Below are 13874 nucleotides of genomic sequence, written 5' to 3' on the forward strand. Positions count from 1 at the left end.
TTCTTGACTTTTACAACATGATTAAGCCTTACACAGTCCTCCTTTGCCTTCCTAACTCCTGTCAAGATCCAAGTTACTAGTTGCTGTCGCCAGGATGGATGGCCACCCCTTATCTCTTGCCATTCTCCACATTCCAGACCTCCGGCCTCCTTTGGTTTCTTGCAAACACCATGCTGTTCCCATTCCCCCTCTTATCTGGACACAGGCTCTGCTGCCTGCTTGGGACTCAGTATTTTCTTTCCCTCCCCCGAATTCCTATTCATGCTTTGGACTTTTGTACTCCTCTGGAAGTTTCCTGTGACTCTCCCTCTGATACATGGTCTGGTGCCATTCTTCCCTGCTGAATTCCATGGCGCCTGGACCATTCCTACCTTGTCGCTGACTTTTCTGGAATGGGCTGTAGTACCTACCTCACCCACCAGGCTATAAGTGCCCTGGAGACAGGGCCACGCCTAAGGCCCAGGACCAGGTCTGGCATGTGGTAAATAAATAAATAAATTTGCACTCAGTGTTTAACATTGACAGCATCATTTGGACTGAAGCTGCCAGAGGTGGCTGGACATTCTTCCCCAGAAAGATGTTTAGTCAGCGTTGAATCCATGTCTCTGATTAAAATCCTGAGCTTTGACAACATGCTGTCCAGAGGTCCTGGACAAAGCTTTTTAATCTATACCATGCTATCCAATATAGTAGTTGTTAGCCATGTTAATTAAAAAATTTTAAATATAGTGAATGAATTATTTTTTTTTTTTTGAGACAGTGTCTCACTCTGTCACCCAGGCTGGAGTGCGGTGGCATGATCTCGGCTCACTGCAAGCTCTGCCTCCTGATTCAAATGATTGTCCTGCCTCAGCCTCCTGAGTAGCTGAGATTACAGGTGCCCCCCACCGTGCCCGACTAATTTTTGTATTTTTAGCAGAGACAGGCTTAATTTCTAAAGGGTCCATCCTACCGATATCTCCCCACAGTGCACAACATGCTGTGCACATACACAGTAGGTGCTCAGAAACTTTGCGTTGTTGCTCACTAAACTTTGTTTTTTTTTGAGACAGAGTTGTGCTTTGTCACCCAGGCTGGAGTGCAGGGGCATGATCTCTGCTCACCACAAGCTCTGTCTCCTGGGTTCAAGAGATGCTTGTGCCCCAGCCTCCTGAGTGGTTGGGACTACAGGTGCCTGACACCACGCCTGGCTAATTTTTGTATTTTTAGTAGAGATGGGGTTTTGCCATGTTGACCAGGCTGGTATCCAACTCCTGACCTCAAGTGATCCGCCTGCCTAGGCCTCCCAAAGTGCTGGGATTACAGGCTTGAGCTAACACGCCCGGCCTGATTAAAATTAAATAAACTAAAAACTCCTTTCCTCAGTCACACCAGCCAGTTCCAAGCACTCGGTAGCCACACGTGGTTGGTGGCCGCCGCACTGCACAGTGCAGAGCACGGGACGTTTCCGCCGTGGCAGGAAGCTCTTTTGGGCGGTGCTGCTCTAGACACTGTCTTACAAAGGTGCTACTTTAGAGGTCTGTATGTTGGGTAAAGTCCTTTGTTGGTGTTTTTGTCTAGGTCCAGTAGGTGTTTGCAGATCCCTTCTTAAGCCTGAACTGTGTTTCCTCGGTTTCCCCTGGCTGCAGGATGCTCGTCAGAAGTTCCGCTCTGTTCTGGTTGAAGCAACGGTGAAACTGGACGAACTGGTGAAGAAAATTGGCAAAGCTGTGGAAGACTCCAAGCCCTACTGGGAGGCACGGAGGGTGGCGAGGCAGGTAAGATAGCCCCATAGATGTCTCCACTCCCTCAAGCCTCCCTACCCCTCAGTTTTGAGGGTGCCTTTGACTCTGTATCTCCTGCTGAAGGCTAGGAGCTTGAGTCCTATATGTCTTATCTGCAGTGACCCACCCCACCGCAGTCTGCTTCATTTCAGTGCTCGACACTATTAATAGGATGTGAGTGCTGGCATTTGGATGACCCTGCAAGTGGGTGCTCCTTGAGCTGGGGCTGGGTGTGCTTACGGGGACATGTCCAGAACGTGTTCCTCCTCCGCTCCTAATGACAACCTGTCAGGCAGCGGTAGGAAGATGTGCTTCCTCCCTCGTGTTCGCCTCACTCTTGGGAGTGTTTAGCTAGGTGAGTTCTTATACACTCCTTAGCGGATTCTGACTTCCGTGGCCATTGTCCTGCTGAAACTTTGGTTCTTTGTCCTGAGAGCCCAAATAAGAAGCGGTGAAACAGACTGGAAAGGGAGTGGCGGAGGGGAGCTGTGATCAGGCGATTGCTAGGGGCTGCGTGGAAATGGGTTCTGATTTAGGAGTTGGTCTTCCTTTGGCTGCTGTGTGACGTGATGTGCCACTTGTGTCACCTGCATCCCCTGATAGCCACGCCCTGTGAACGGGGAAGGTAAAGAGCCCCCAATAGTTACTGGTACCTGCCGTGTGGCAGGCCCTGGGCTGGGGGCCTGTATTCACCTTCCTCAGCCCGCTTGGACTTCCCAATTAGAGAGCTAATGTGAATCACCAACCCTGTGATACCTCTTGAGATGAGAGTTCAGATTTCCCAAGAAGATCTAAGCAGTTCGTCCAAATTGTAGTTCACTAGCGAATGACCCAGTGCTGCCCCTGTGGTGTGTTTATGACACGATAGAGGATGCTGCCTTCAGAAGTGTCCACTTGTAAGAAGATGTTTAGTGAGGCTGGGCATGGTGGCTCACGTCTGTAATCCCAGCACTCTTGGAAGCTGATCACTTGGTGGGCAGATCACTTGAGGTCAGAAGTTTGGGATCAGCCTGGCCAACATGTTGAAGCCCCTCTCTTCTAAACATACAACAATTAACCAGGTGTGGTGGTGGGTGCCTGTAATCCCAGCTACTCGGGAGGCAGAGGCATGAGAATCGCTTGAACCTAGGAGGTGGAGGTTGCAGTGAGCTGAGATTGTGCCACTGCACTCCAGCCTGGGCAACAGAGCACAAGTATGTCTCAGAAAAAAAAAAAAAAAAAGAAAAAATTAGCAACAGCAACGCAGTTTCTGAGCACCTACTGTGTATGTGCACAGCATGTTGTGTACTGTAGGGGAGATATCAGTAGGATGGACCCTTTGGAAATTAAGTCCCAGAAATCTAGGAATATATTAAGATAGACCCATAGAGAATGAGGCCAGGACTTAACCATTCCTCTTCTTTTCCCTATCTCCATGCATCTCTCCAATTTCTCTTCAAGGGAGCCCCTTGTTGCTTTGGGAGTTCTACCAGGATCCTGTATGTGTGTTTGGGTTTTGTGCTCCGAACCCTGAGCTGAAGTTTCTGGTTGGACCTTGCCAGATATGTTGCCTTTATTCCTAGACAGAGTGGCTGCCTGAAACCCTCCTTCCTTCCCTGGCCTGGTGCACTGGACTGTACACTTCAAAGTTCTGATGGCTCGTTGGTCTGTACAAGCCTTGAGCAGCAGCCACTCCCTTTCTCCACTTCCAGCTGGGCCCCGCCCAGGCTTCTAGCGTTCTGGGAGAAGAAACCCTTCTCTAAAAAGGACTTTCCAATTCCCACAGATTCCAGCACCCGGAGGCATTCCCCCTCCAAAGTGTCCATGTTGCATCAATCTTTGAGATGCCCCCCAAGTTGAGGATGTGTCCTACCCACTGTAGGCCGAGGTTGTATCATTCTTGACCTGAAACAGAAGTATGGAGGGTTCAGGTTAGGTTTGAGGAGAAGCTTCTAAGGATTTAATTTAAACATTGGATAAATATCGAGGAATTCAGAAAACCTCCTTTCCTGAAAGTCTTTAACACGGGGATTTATGGTTCTGTGATGCCATTTAACCCACGCGTGTCTATTAAAAGCAGGCCATGTGCCCATGCTGCAGAATGATTGAAGGATGCTCTGTTAAAACATCCCGCTGGAGTCGCAGAAGCGGCTTCTCTACCTTAAGTTTCCCTTGCCTGGTCCCCGAGTTCAGGTGTGGGGGCAGAGATGGCTCTAGGGGGCTTTGTGTCAGGGTTTCTCGAGGCTGATCCTCTGATTCAGGTCGCTCTCTTGGCTGTGCTGATGTGAAACGTGCTCCCGCCTCAGGTCTTTGGACTTGCCTTTTCCTCTGTTTGGTGGTGTCCTAACCCTGGTATTTTCATAGCGTGATTCCTCATCTCCTTCAGGTTTCTGCTCAAATGTCCCTTTATCCATGAGGCCTTCTCAGGCTAACATTTAAAATGGCAATTCCCAGCCCACCATCCCTGCCAGCCCCAGCCCCCATGCCTTGCTTCCCTTTTTCCCTGTGGGCCTTCTCCCCATCTGACCTGTTATAATTTACTTGTTTACAGTAAGTGAAGCTCCACAAGGGCAGAGAGTTTCATTCGTTTGGCTCCTTACCAAGTCTGCAATGCCAGTATACAGAAGGTGCTCAAATAGTGTATAAATCAATAAATGAACAAACTAGTGAATGATGTTGGGGAGCCGCCAACAGACCAGAGGTTCCTCCCCTGCCCTCCCTTGAAGTCATGAGCTTTTCCTATCCGTTGCTCCTTTACTTACAGCCTCTTTCCCACCCGGTAGCTAGGTAAGCAGATGGAGAGTGGCATGACTGGCAAATCCAGCCTTGTCTGGGTTGGGTTCATTCAAATCCCATTTAGCAGGTGGGTCCCCAGCTGGCTGTGACACATCCTGAAGCAGATTTCACACCACTCCCTGTTCTTCTGCACCCCAAATCTTCTTTGATGGCAAAAGAGGTAGGAGGGAGCTGGCTGGGAGGCTCCTAGTCTGTTGGGAAGCAGTGGATGGTGGCACCTCTCCATCTCTTCATCCCTTCTCTTGGCCAGTGAGGACAATAGGACAATTACTGAGTCCCTTGGGCAAGGCACTGAGTCATCTGGTCGAATCAGATGATGCCCAGGTCCTGGGGATGAGTGAGTCACTCTTAATGGGCAGAGCCGAAGATGAAGATGAATGTTGAGAGCGTCCTGCCTGGCTTTATGCCTGCAAGCCCTCCCCGTAATCTCCTTCCTTCTTGCAGGTGGGCAGGAAGAAGCAGGGTAGAAAAGGTTAGATTCCTAACCTAACTCCTACCCCTCAACCCCAAGGGACCTTGTTGGTCAATAGCGAAGGAACTGGAAGGATGTTCAAAGGCTGAGGCGGGGCATGGATGTCACATTTCATCTCTGTGGAGGACGGGCTGCTCAGGCCAGATGGATGAGCTTGTTTGTGTGCGAATGTTCCTCTCACCTTCCTGATGGTAAGGGGGGCGATGTCCACCTCCAGCTGCTGCCAAGTGGGGCTTCCTGTTTTCTTCCTCTGTTCTTGTCCCCACCCCCTTCCTTTTTATATTTACAAACCTCTCTGGCTATGTACAGCAGGGAATGGTGCCTGAGAGACTCCTTCAGATAGCAGTTCCTTCTACTTCGACTCAGGAGGCTCTGCATCCTCAGGGTCCCTGCGTCCTCGTTCATGAGATGCTGGCAGTCAAGGGAACAGCCCTGCCTATCTCATGAGGTTGGCCTTAGGATTTAAGTGAGATAGTGTGTTTGACAGCGGAATCCCAGCATGAGCTTGGGTTTCGGCTTCATTAAAAAAGTAGAATTTATTATAGAAAATTTAGAAAATAGACAAAAAAGAAGAAAATAAGTCCCAGTACCTTCTCTTACTATTTATATCCCATTTTTTAAAAAAAGAAATCATGATAATTACACATGTATCAATGCGTTTTCTACTTTTGATGGTTACATTATTACGATGTGAGAGACAGTCCTTATTTGTAGGAAATAGCAACTACAAAAAGTATTTGGGGGGTGATGGAGCATCAGGTCCTCACTCAAATGGTTGAATGCAAAAAGTTATTTGTACTGCACTTTTTCTTAACTTTGTGAATATTTTGAAATAAAAGTACGTATGCTATTTGAAGAAAAATAAGATAGTGTAGTGGTGGTTTTATATGTCTGGAATATCCATGTCTATTCAGCATCTCAATTGAGGGTACTTGAAAGGGAAAAACCTCCTACACCTGATTTTCTGTGAAGAGTTTACAAAGATTTGTAATTTCAGCCTGAGAAACATAGTGAGATCTTGTCTCTATATGAAATAAAAAAAATTTATGAAATTAGCTGGATATAGTGATATGTGCCTGTGGTCCCAGCCCTCAGGAGGCTGAAGCAGGGGGATTGCTTGAGCACAGAAGTTCAAGACTGCAGTGAGCCATGATGCCTCTTGTCCTCCAGCCTGGGTGACAGAGCAAGACCCTGACTTAAAAAAAAAAAAAAATCTAATTGTTGGGCTGGTAGAAATTGTACCGGTTCATTAAAAATTTGCATCAATTTTACTTTTCCTGATATGAGCTCATTTTCCAGCCAATGAGTCAGATCCAGTTCTGTGATCTTGAAAACCAAGTCCAAATTCTGCCAAGCAGAGGTAGAACATGATGTGTGTTTTCTATGCCAGGTTGGGGGCAGGGCACTGGCTTTGATTTGAGAGTTTTTGTCCTTGAGCCCAAGCTTGTTTTTAAGCTTTGGCATATCTGCTTTGACATATCTGCCAGCCCATCTGGCCTTCAGCATGTGATGGGGGAGCAGTCTGATGAGGGCAGAGCCCGTCTGACTCAGTGACGCTGAAAAGCAGGGTGTATCTTGCTTACCTGGCTCCCTGGGTGCTGACTGGTCTAATAGTGGCTTTGGACCTGTCATTTTATCGCTGTCAGTCCCAACCCTTATTTTCTCCTCTTTAAGAAAATTGTGGTAAGGTACATACAACACAAAATATACCATTTTTACTCTTCTTTTTTGCCTCTCCCCCATTTTAACCGTTCTTAAGAATGGCATTAAGACATTCACACTGTGGATGCACATTCACTTGCTGTGCAGCGCTCACCACCATCCACCTCTAGAACCCTTGCATCTTCCCAGACGGAAACTCTGTACCCGTTCAACACTAACTCTCCATTCCCCGCCTCTCCCAAGCTCAGGCAACCACCACTTCTGTTTTCTAGTTCTGTGAATTTCACTACCCTAGGTACCTCATGTAAGTATTGAGGAATCATATAGTATTTGTCATTTCGTTACTGGCTTATTTCACTTAGCATAATGTCCTCAACATTCATCCATGTTACAGCATGTGTCAGAATTTCCTTTCACTGAATGTATATACCACATTTTATTTATCTATTCATCCATGGACGTTGGGCAACACTTGTTATTTTTGAATGGTTAGAATGTGTCAGAAGAGAGCAGAGCACTTTGCAAACTTGATGGGCAGCATAAATGCAAAATAGTGGGGGTTATTTAGTGCTGAAAGTTACCTGTTTTGTGCCTGTGGGGCCATATAAGGCCATGTCTTACATATAACCTCCTTTAGAAAAGGAGATGTCCTTTTCTAAAGGAGTGGAAAAGCATTTGAAACTTGTAGAGTGACTTGTAGGCTCACCTCTTAAAGGCTGTGGGACCTTTGGCAGGTTACCTAATCTCTGTGCCTCAATTTTTTTTCATCCATAAAATGGAGTTGGCTGGTTGAGGGATCTCAGGCCTGTAATCCCAGCACTTTGGGAGGCCAAGGCAGGAGGAATGCTTGAAGCCAAGAGTTCGAGGCCAGCCTAGGCAATGTAGTGAGACCCCCATCTCTACAAAAAGTAGCCAGGCATGGTGGTGCATGCCTGTATTCCTGGCTACTCAGGAGGCAGAGGCAGGAGGGTTGCTTGAGCCCAGGAATTCCAGAGTGCAGTGAGCTATGATTGTGCCACTGCATTCCATCCTGGAGGACAGGGTGAGACCCTGTCTCTTAAAAAGAAAGAAAAGTTGTATTATCAGTTAGCTTTTGCTATGAAACAAACCACCCTAAAACTTAATGGCTTAAGACATTTATTTAGCTTATGGTTTTGTTGGCCAGTTTTTCTGATCTTGGGCTTAGAGCTGATCTCTCACATTTACAATCAGTTGGTGGTTTAGCAGGAGGGCTGGCTGATCTTGGCCTTGTCTATCAAGCAGTTGGTTGGTGGTCAGCTAGGGTAGCAGGGGTGACTGGGCCACATGTATCTTTCATCCACCAGGCTAGCCTGGTCATTTTCATACAGTGTTGAGATTCCAGGAACAAAAAGGGTGAACTCTTTTCAAGCCTCTGCTTGTTTCATGTTTATTAACATCTTAGCCAGTCCAAATTCAAGAGTTGGGAACGATAAACTCTACCTGCAAAGTATTCTAGCTACTTTTGCAGTTAACTACAGCGATTGAATTAGTACGTGTAAAGCATTTGGATCCAACAAATGTAAGATTATCCCAGATGTATTTTTCTACCAAATGTTGAGTATCTGGTGAATGTGCTGCCTCGTAATAAAAAAAAGATCACCACCACAAAGAACCTATTGGTAGAAGAGGAAACAGGCCTCTCCTGGCTGGGAGGGGGCTATGGAAGATAGATTGTGCCAGGTGTATAAGAGTGAGCCCAGGTAGGTTGAGTGCATAGTGAGTTATTTGTGAGGACAGAATGTGCTGGAGGATCGAAAATGATGAGGGAGGGAGTAGCTGACTTACCTTTTGACTGATCAAAAGCACTCTATGCTCAAAGGTATAGTGTGGTATGGGCCTTGAATGGATGGAGAATTGTGTTTCGAATGAAATGAAATGGGTCAAGCGTATCAATTAATCTTCTGAACTATTATGTTAATCCTAGAAGAACAGAGTATTATAGTGGTCCTTTATTGGGAAATTCTAGGCATTTGGTTATAGAAAACCTTCCATGACCAGGAGTGGTAGCTCATGCCTGTAATCCTGGCACTTTGGGAGATTGAGGTGGGAGGATTGCTTGAGCCCAGGAGTTCAATAGCACCCTGGGCAACATGGTGAGACACCATTTCTTTAAAAAAAAAAAAAAAAAAAAAAAAAAAAAGCAGACATGGTGGTGCTTGCTTGTGGTCCTAGCTACTTAGGAGGCTGAGGCAGAAGGATTGCGTAAGCCTGAGAAGTCAAGGCTGCATGGAGCTGTGATTGTACCACTGCACTCCAGTCTGGGTGAAAGGGTGAGACCCTGTCTCAAAAAAAAAAAAAAAAAAAAAAGGAAAAACATTTCATAAGTGGAGAATGAGAGGATGAGAGCCTGGAGAGGCTGATGTTCTGCAAAGGTGGGATATAAACTCAAGGATATGTCAAATGTAGGTTATTACTTCACGTGTCTGGGTGGGGATTTTAAAAAATTTATTATTTTCTTTTCTTCAGTAGCTATTGACTGAGCACCTATTGTATGCCAGGTGTTGTTGTAGCCACTTGTTGACTTATCAAGCATAGAACAAAGATCCTGTCCTTATGGAGCTGACATTCCCCTCATGGCAGTCTTATAAAAGGGTGTGGGATGGGCTGTTTTGAGCAAAAGTAGAATCTTTGTTACTGACCTGGATAGGGGTGTGTGTGTGTGTAGGGGTGTGTGTATACACACACACACACACACATATATATATATGACTTCTCCATTTGAGATATGGAGTGAGACTATGGGAGGATTATAGCAGGCCAGGGGATTGGCAAAGAAAAGCATCTCCTCTTTGTCTGCGCTGGCCATTGTGTAGTATACAGTTGGTCTGTATCCTCCACGAACTCCATCTACATGAAGGTGGTGCTAAGGCAGAGGTAGATACAATCAATTCTCATTATCTGTGGTAGTCATATTCTATAAAGTTGCCACAGACACTGAATTGGCAAGTACCAAGGTGTTGCTCCTAGGGGAAATAGAGGGATAGGTTCCTAAGAGCCTCTGGTCACAACATTTTTGTCAGCCAATCAATACATAACTTTGTTATATGTGTGTTTCTGTTTAAAGACCCCTTATTTAGTATGTTTCTTATAATCAATTATATGCAATATGTCTTGATAATAAAACACTAGTTGCAAAGGGTTGAATGTTCTCCTGACTCTGGGTGATGTGACGGTAAACTTCTTTGGCTCTTAGCCTCATGATGATGCTGTCCACTCTGCTTTTTTAATCTCTCGTGACCTCGCAGGCTTAGTGCCAGATGGAATCCACAAATCCAGCCGCACTTTAATCTTTTCCATAGCTTCATCATGCACAACGGATGTTACTTTAGCACTTAACTAGAGTGAACTAATGTTCAGATTGGCAAATTTCCTCTTCCTTTTTCTGCATGTGTTGTTTTGTTGACTCATTAACACTGAACTCACAGCCAACAGTGGTATAACTTCTGCCTGAACGAAGCTCGTCTAATGCAAGTATTTTCTCCATAAGGCACATCACAGCCTTCTTGTACTTAGGAGCACTAGAAAGCACTTAATTGCTATACTTGGAGGCCAGTTTATAGAGAAAAATCATCAACAAAAAGCACAAAAATGTCAAAGACACAGCACTAAAAGGACCGAGGAAAGGACACTTGTTTTCAGTATGAGAGCCGAAACAAGAAGGCAGAGTAGCTTCTTGTTGGACATCAGCCAGAAATGTATGTAATCAGGTGGCTCATTTTTTCACACTCTGTGCATGTGGATGGATGGCCCCAAGAGCCCTGCGAGTGTTGATTTTGGGGTTACAAATAAAGCTTAGTAAGGAGGTAAATTAAAAAATATGAAGCTGTGAATAAGAGGACTGACTGTATTTGCCAAGAGCCACACGGAGAGGCTTATTTGTTAGTGCCCTGAACCACGTGGCTCTGATGTAGATGGCAAAGGGAAGAAGCCAGGGAGTGTGTCACTGTGTGTGTTTATTGGCGGGGGATGCTGCCCATTAGGAAGGCTTGAGGGGAAAGGCACACTGCACACTCCGAAGCACAAGAGGGAGGCTGGCTGGTAAAGACAGAAGAGTGGAGATCTGAGGGAAGGGGTCGGTGTGGAGGTGTGGATATGAATGTGGGTAAGGAAGCCAGAGCCTTGGAAAGAGAGGCTTTTAGGACTAAAGGCAGTTTTTGAGCTCATTCATGCAGTTATTTCCCTGTGTGCCTCTGCCTCTTCTGGGCTGGGGTAACTGAGAAGCTCTTGTTCCAAGAATCTGGAATCCTTGGGACCTTTCCCCTCATGTTGCCCTGTTCCTGCTAGGACTTCAGCATGGCTTTGTCATGCCTTCCTTCTTCCCAGTCACTTTCATTTCTACAGAGCCACTTGCCTGCCTGGGGGCACTTCTTGCCACGGGACTTTGGGTGAGGAGGTCTGGCTCAGTGACGTTCATCCCTGTGGCCCTGGTCACATTCCCCCTGGGTGGCCACAGGCCAGTTCCTGGGAACTGCGTCATTCCTGCTGCCCAAAGTAAGGGCACGTAGTGGAATGACGGGGCATCTGTCTCAAAGCAGAGTTCCTGGAGATTTATGGCAAGAACGGAGCGTGGACTCTTAACTCTCTCTTGCCTGAAAGACGGCATCCTGCCTGACAGTCTTGGCTGAAGATTCTGGGAAAGAAGCAGCTGCACTTTGGAAGCTTGGAATCTTGAATTAGGACGGGGTCAGGAGGGAGATGAGTGGCAGCTTTCGACCCAGGTCAAAGCTCCTGACACAGAGAAGTAGATTTTTGGGCTTCTGCCAGAAGGGTTGCACCTCCTGCTTGGCTGGCTCTGCCTCAGGCGTCTGGGGCTGGAGCAGGGACAGTGTTGCTGATCTTGAGTTTTTCTTTTTGTTTCTTTTTTTCCTTTTTTTTTTTTTTTGAGACAGAGTTTTGCTGTTGTTGCGCAGGCTGTAGTGCGATGGCACGATCTTGGCTCACCGCAGCCTCCGCCTCCTGGGTTCAAGCAATTCTCCTGCCTCAGCCTCCTGAGTAGCTGGGATTAGAGGCATGTGCCACCACGCCCAGCTAATTTTGTATTTTTAGTAGAGACAGGGTTTCTCCACGTTGGTCAGGCTGGTCTCAAACTCTTGACCTCAGGTGATCTGCCCGCCTCGGCCTCCCAAAGTGCTGGGATTACAGGTGTGAGCCACCACGCCTGGCCTAGGTTTTCTTTTCTGGTGGTGCCATGGGCCACTTGCATTCCACCCCATTCCGTCTGGCAGGTGGCAGGAAGCCCGCATGGGGGACTGTTTGCAGGCAGGTCTCAGCCAGGAAGCATTGGGCTGGAGGAGCTGCTCTCTATCACCTTGTCATTTGGGAGGTTTGTCATGGGCAACTCCCTTTTTCTTGTCTCCTTTGCTATTCACAGAGGCATGGCTGAGCCCCAGTTGGTGCTTCCGGGCAGGCAGTGTTCTTTCTGAAGCTAACAGGTGTGGTTTGTCACCGCAGCATAGTGGTTAGAGGGGAAGCAGGGTGTGGAGTTGGGTTCCCTGAAACCACGATGCTCTTCAGATGTTTCCTTCTTCTCAACTGTACCCTGCTTTCAGTAAAATGATTACATGGACGTGGTTAGCCCCTTCCCCTCTGTAAACCACAGGCATTCCCTGGCAAGAGTGGTAGAGTGATGAATTTTTCAGTTAAAGGAAATCAGACCATAGGTTGTATTTCTGCTACGAGTTTCATCGACACAGGCTGGCCTTTTTATGTTGCTTGGCAACGAGGTTTGGGCCCCTGGCCAGATGGCTGTGCACTCTTGGTGCACCTTCTGTTCCTTTCCTGACTCAGAGGATGCCCCTGCTTTCCTTCCTTTCTTTTCCACTTCTTCCTGAGCCCTCCCAGTTGTGACTTCTATGAAAATCTACCCTGAAGAATCTGATGAAATTATTCATGCTGAGAAGTAAATGACAGATAAGACTTAGAGATTTATAGTCTCTGGGCCTTCAAGAGGTTCTGACTTACAAATATTCCCATAGCTTAGAATACCCTGCGTCCAACCTGGTGGGACTGCATATTCCCAACTCGGGGTTCGTCATGCTGCAGGAACCTCTCCACATGTGAGAGACAGGACACCACCCTTTACACCAAGTGGGAAATGCTTGGAAGTGCAGGCTGTAGGTGGAGTTTTCATTTCTACACAGTGGGATGACCTTGTGGAGTTTAAGCCAGAAGTAAGATTGGCAGATAGAACACAGGAATTTCAGTTAAATTTCAGATTATGTTTTAAAGTATAAATTTGTTCTATGCCGTATTTGGTACATAAGCTAAAAAAACTGTGTACCTGAAATTCAGATTTAACTGGAAGGCCTGTACTTTTATTTGCTAAATCTGGCAGCCCTACCAAAAGGGAATTTGTAGTGTTGATCCGCCAGAGGGAGAAAGTAGTTTTGGGGTCAGCTGCCCTGTCTTGGGGTTCCTGAATCCACGGCATGTGGAGCTGTGCAGGGACCCTGGCTCCCACTTTGTCATTCCTTAGCCTGTAGCCTTGAGCGGGCACAAGTGAAAACAGCCAGGAAAGCTGAGTGATATTAAAAACATGCAAATGCTCGCGCTGCTGTTCTAGCTACTCCCAAGCCTGGTGGTTCTGGGACGAAATTGAGTTTCTAAGATAAGGAGCTGGGTCTAGGATTTTTTTCTGTCCCCCACCAACCCTCACTAGCTTGGTTTTGCTGAGAGCTAGTCAGCTCCCGGTAGAATTCTGAAGGGCTTCATGGGAGGCCACATCAACTGGGTCTCTTCTGAAGAATCTTCTAGAATGTGGGTTCCTCAGCTATGTCTTCCCCTGTCTCCTCCAGCCACCTCCTGTTTCTGCCTCCCACCAGTTCTTTCCCCTTCTCCATTCTTGATGGCCTTTATTAGTTTGATATTTGTTAGTTTCTTCCATTTAAAACTTTCGTGGGCATTGGGGAGTTTACCTTCTCGTACAGGATGGAGCACCTGTTTGCTTCAGTTAAGGCAATGATGGGCTCTGGTTAGGAAGCCCTACTTCGTAGGTTTCATTTTGGGGAAGTGGTTTATTTTTACTTTTCTTTTAGAAACGGAGTCTCGCTCTGTCACCCAGGCTGGAGTGCGGTGAAATTATTCATGCTGAGAAGTAAATGACGGATAAGACTTAGAGATTTATGGTCTCTGGGCCTTCAAATGGTTCTGACTTACAAATATTCCCATAGCTTAGAATACCC

The 13874-nt window shown here is 46.7% G+C and overlaps 1 protein-coding gene across 3 annotated transcripts in view; it reads left to right on the forward strand.

Annotated features, from left to right (window-relative positions):
- LOC105490400 (SH3 domain binding protein 5) overlaps positions 1–13874 on the forward strand; it is a 78114-nt gene that overhangs the window by 29664 nt on the left and 34576 nt on the right. For all 3 annotated transcript variants that reach the window (XM_011755958.3, XM_011755959.3, XM_011755957.3), the window contains exon 3: positions 1629–1757. In XM_011755958.3, coding sequence (XP_011754260.1) covers positions 1629–1757 — 129 coding nt within the window. The remainder of the gene's footprint in view (positions 1–1628; positions 1758–13874) is intronic.

Source organism: Macaca nemestrina, chromosome 2, assembly GCF_043159975.1.
Source record: "Macaca nemestrina isolate mMacNem1 chromosome 2, mMacNem.hap1, whole genome shotgun sequence".
Taxonomy (NCBI): domain Eukaryota; kingdom Metazoa; phylum Chordata; class Mammalia; order Primates; family Cercopithecidae; genus Macaca; species Macaca nemestrina.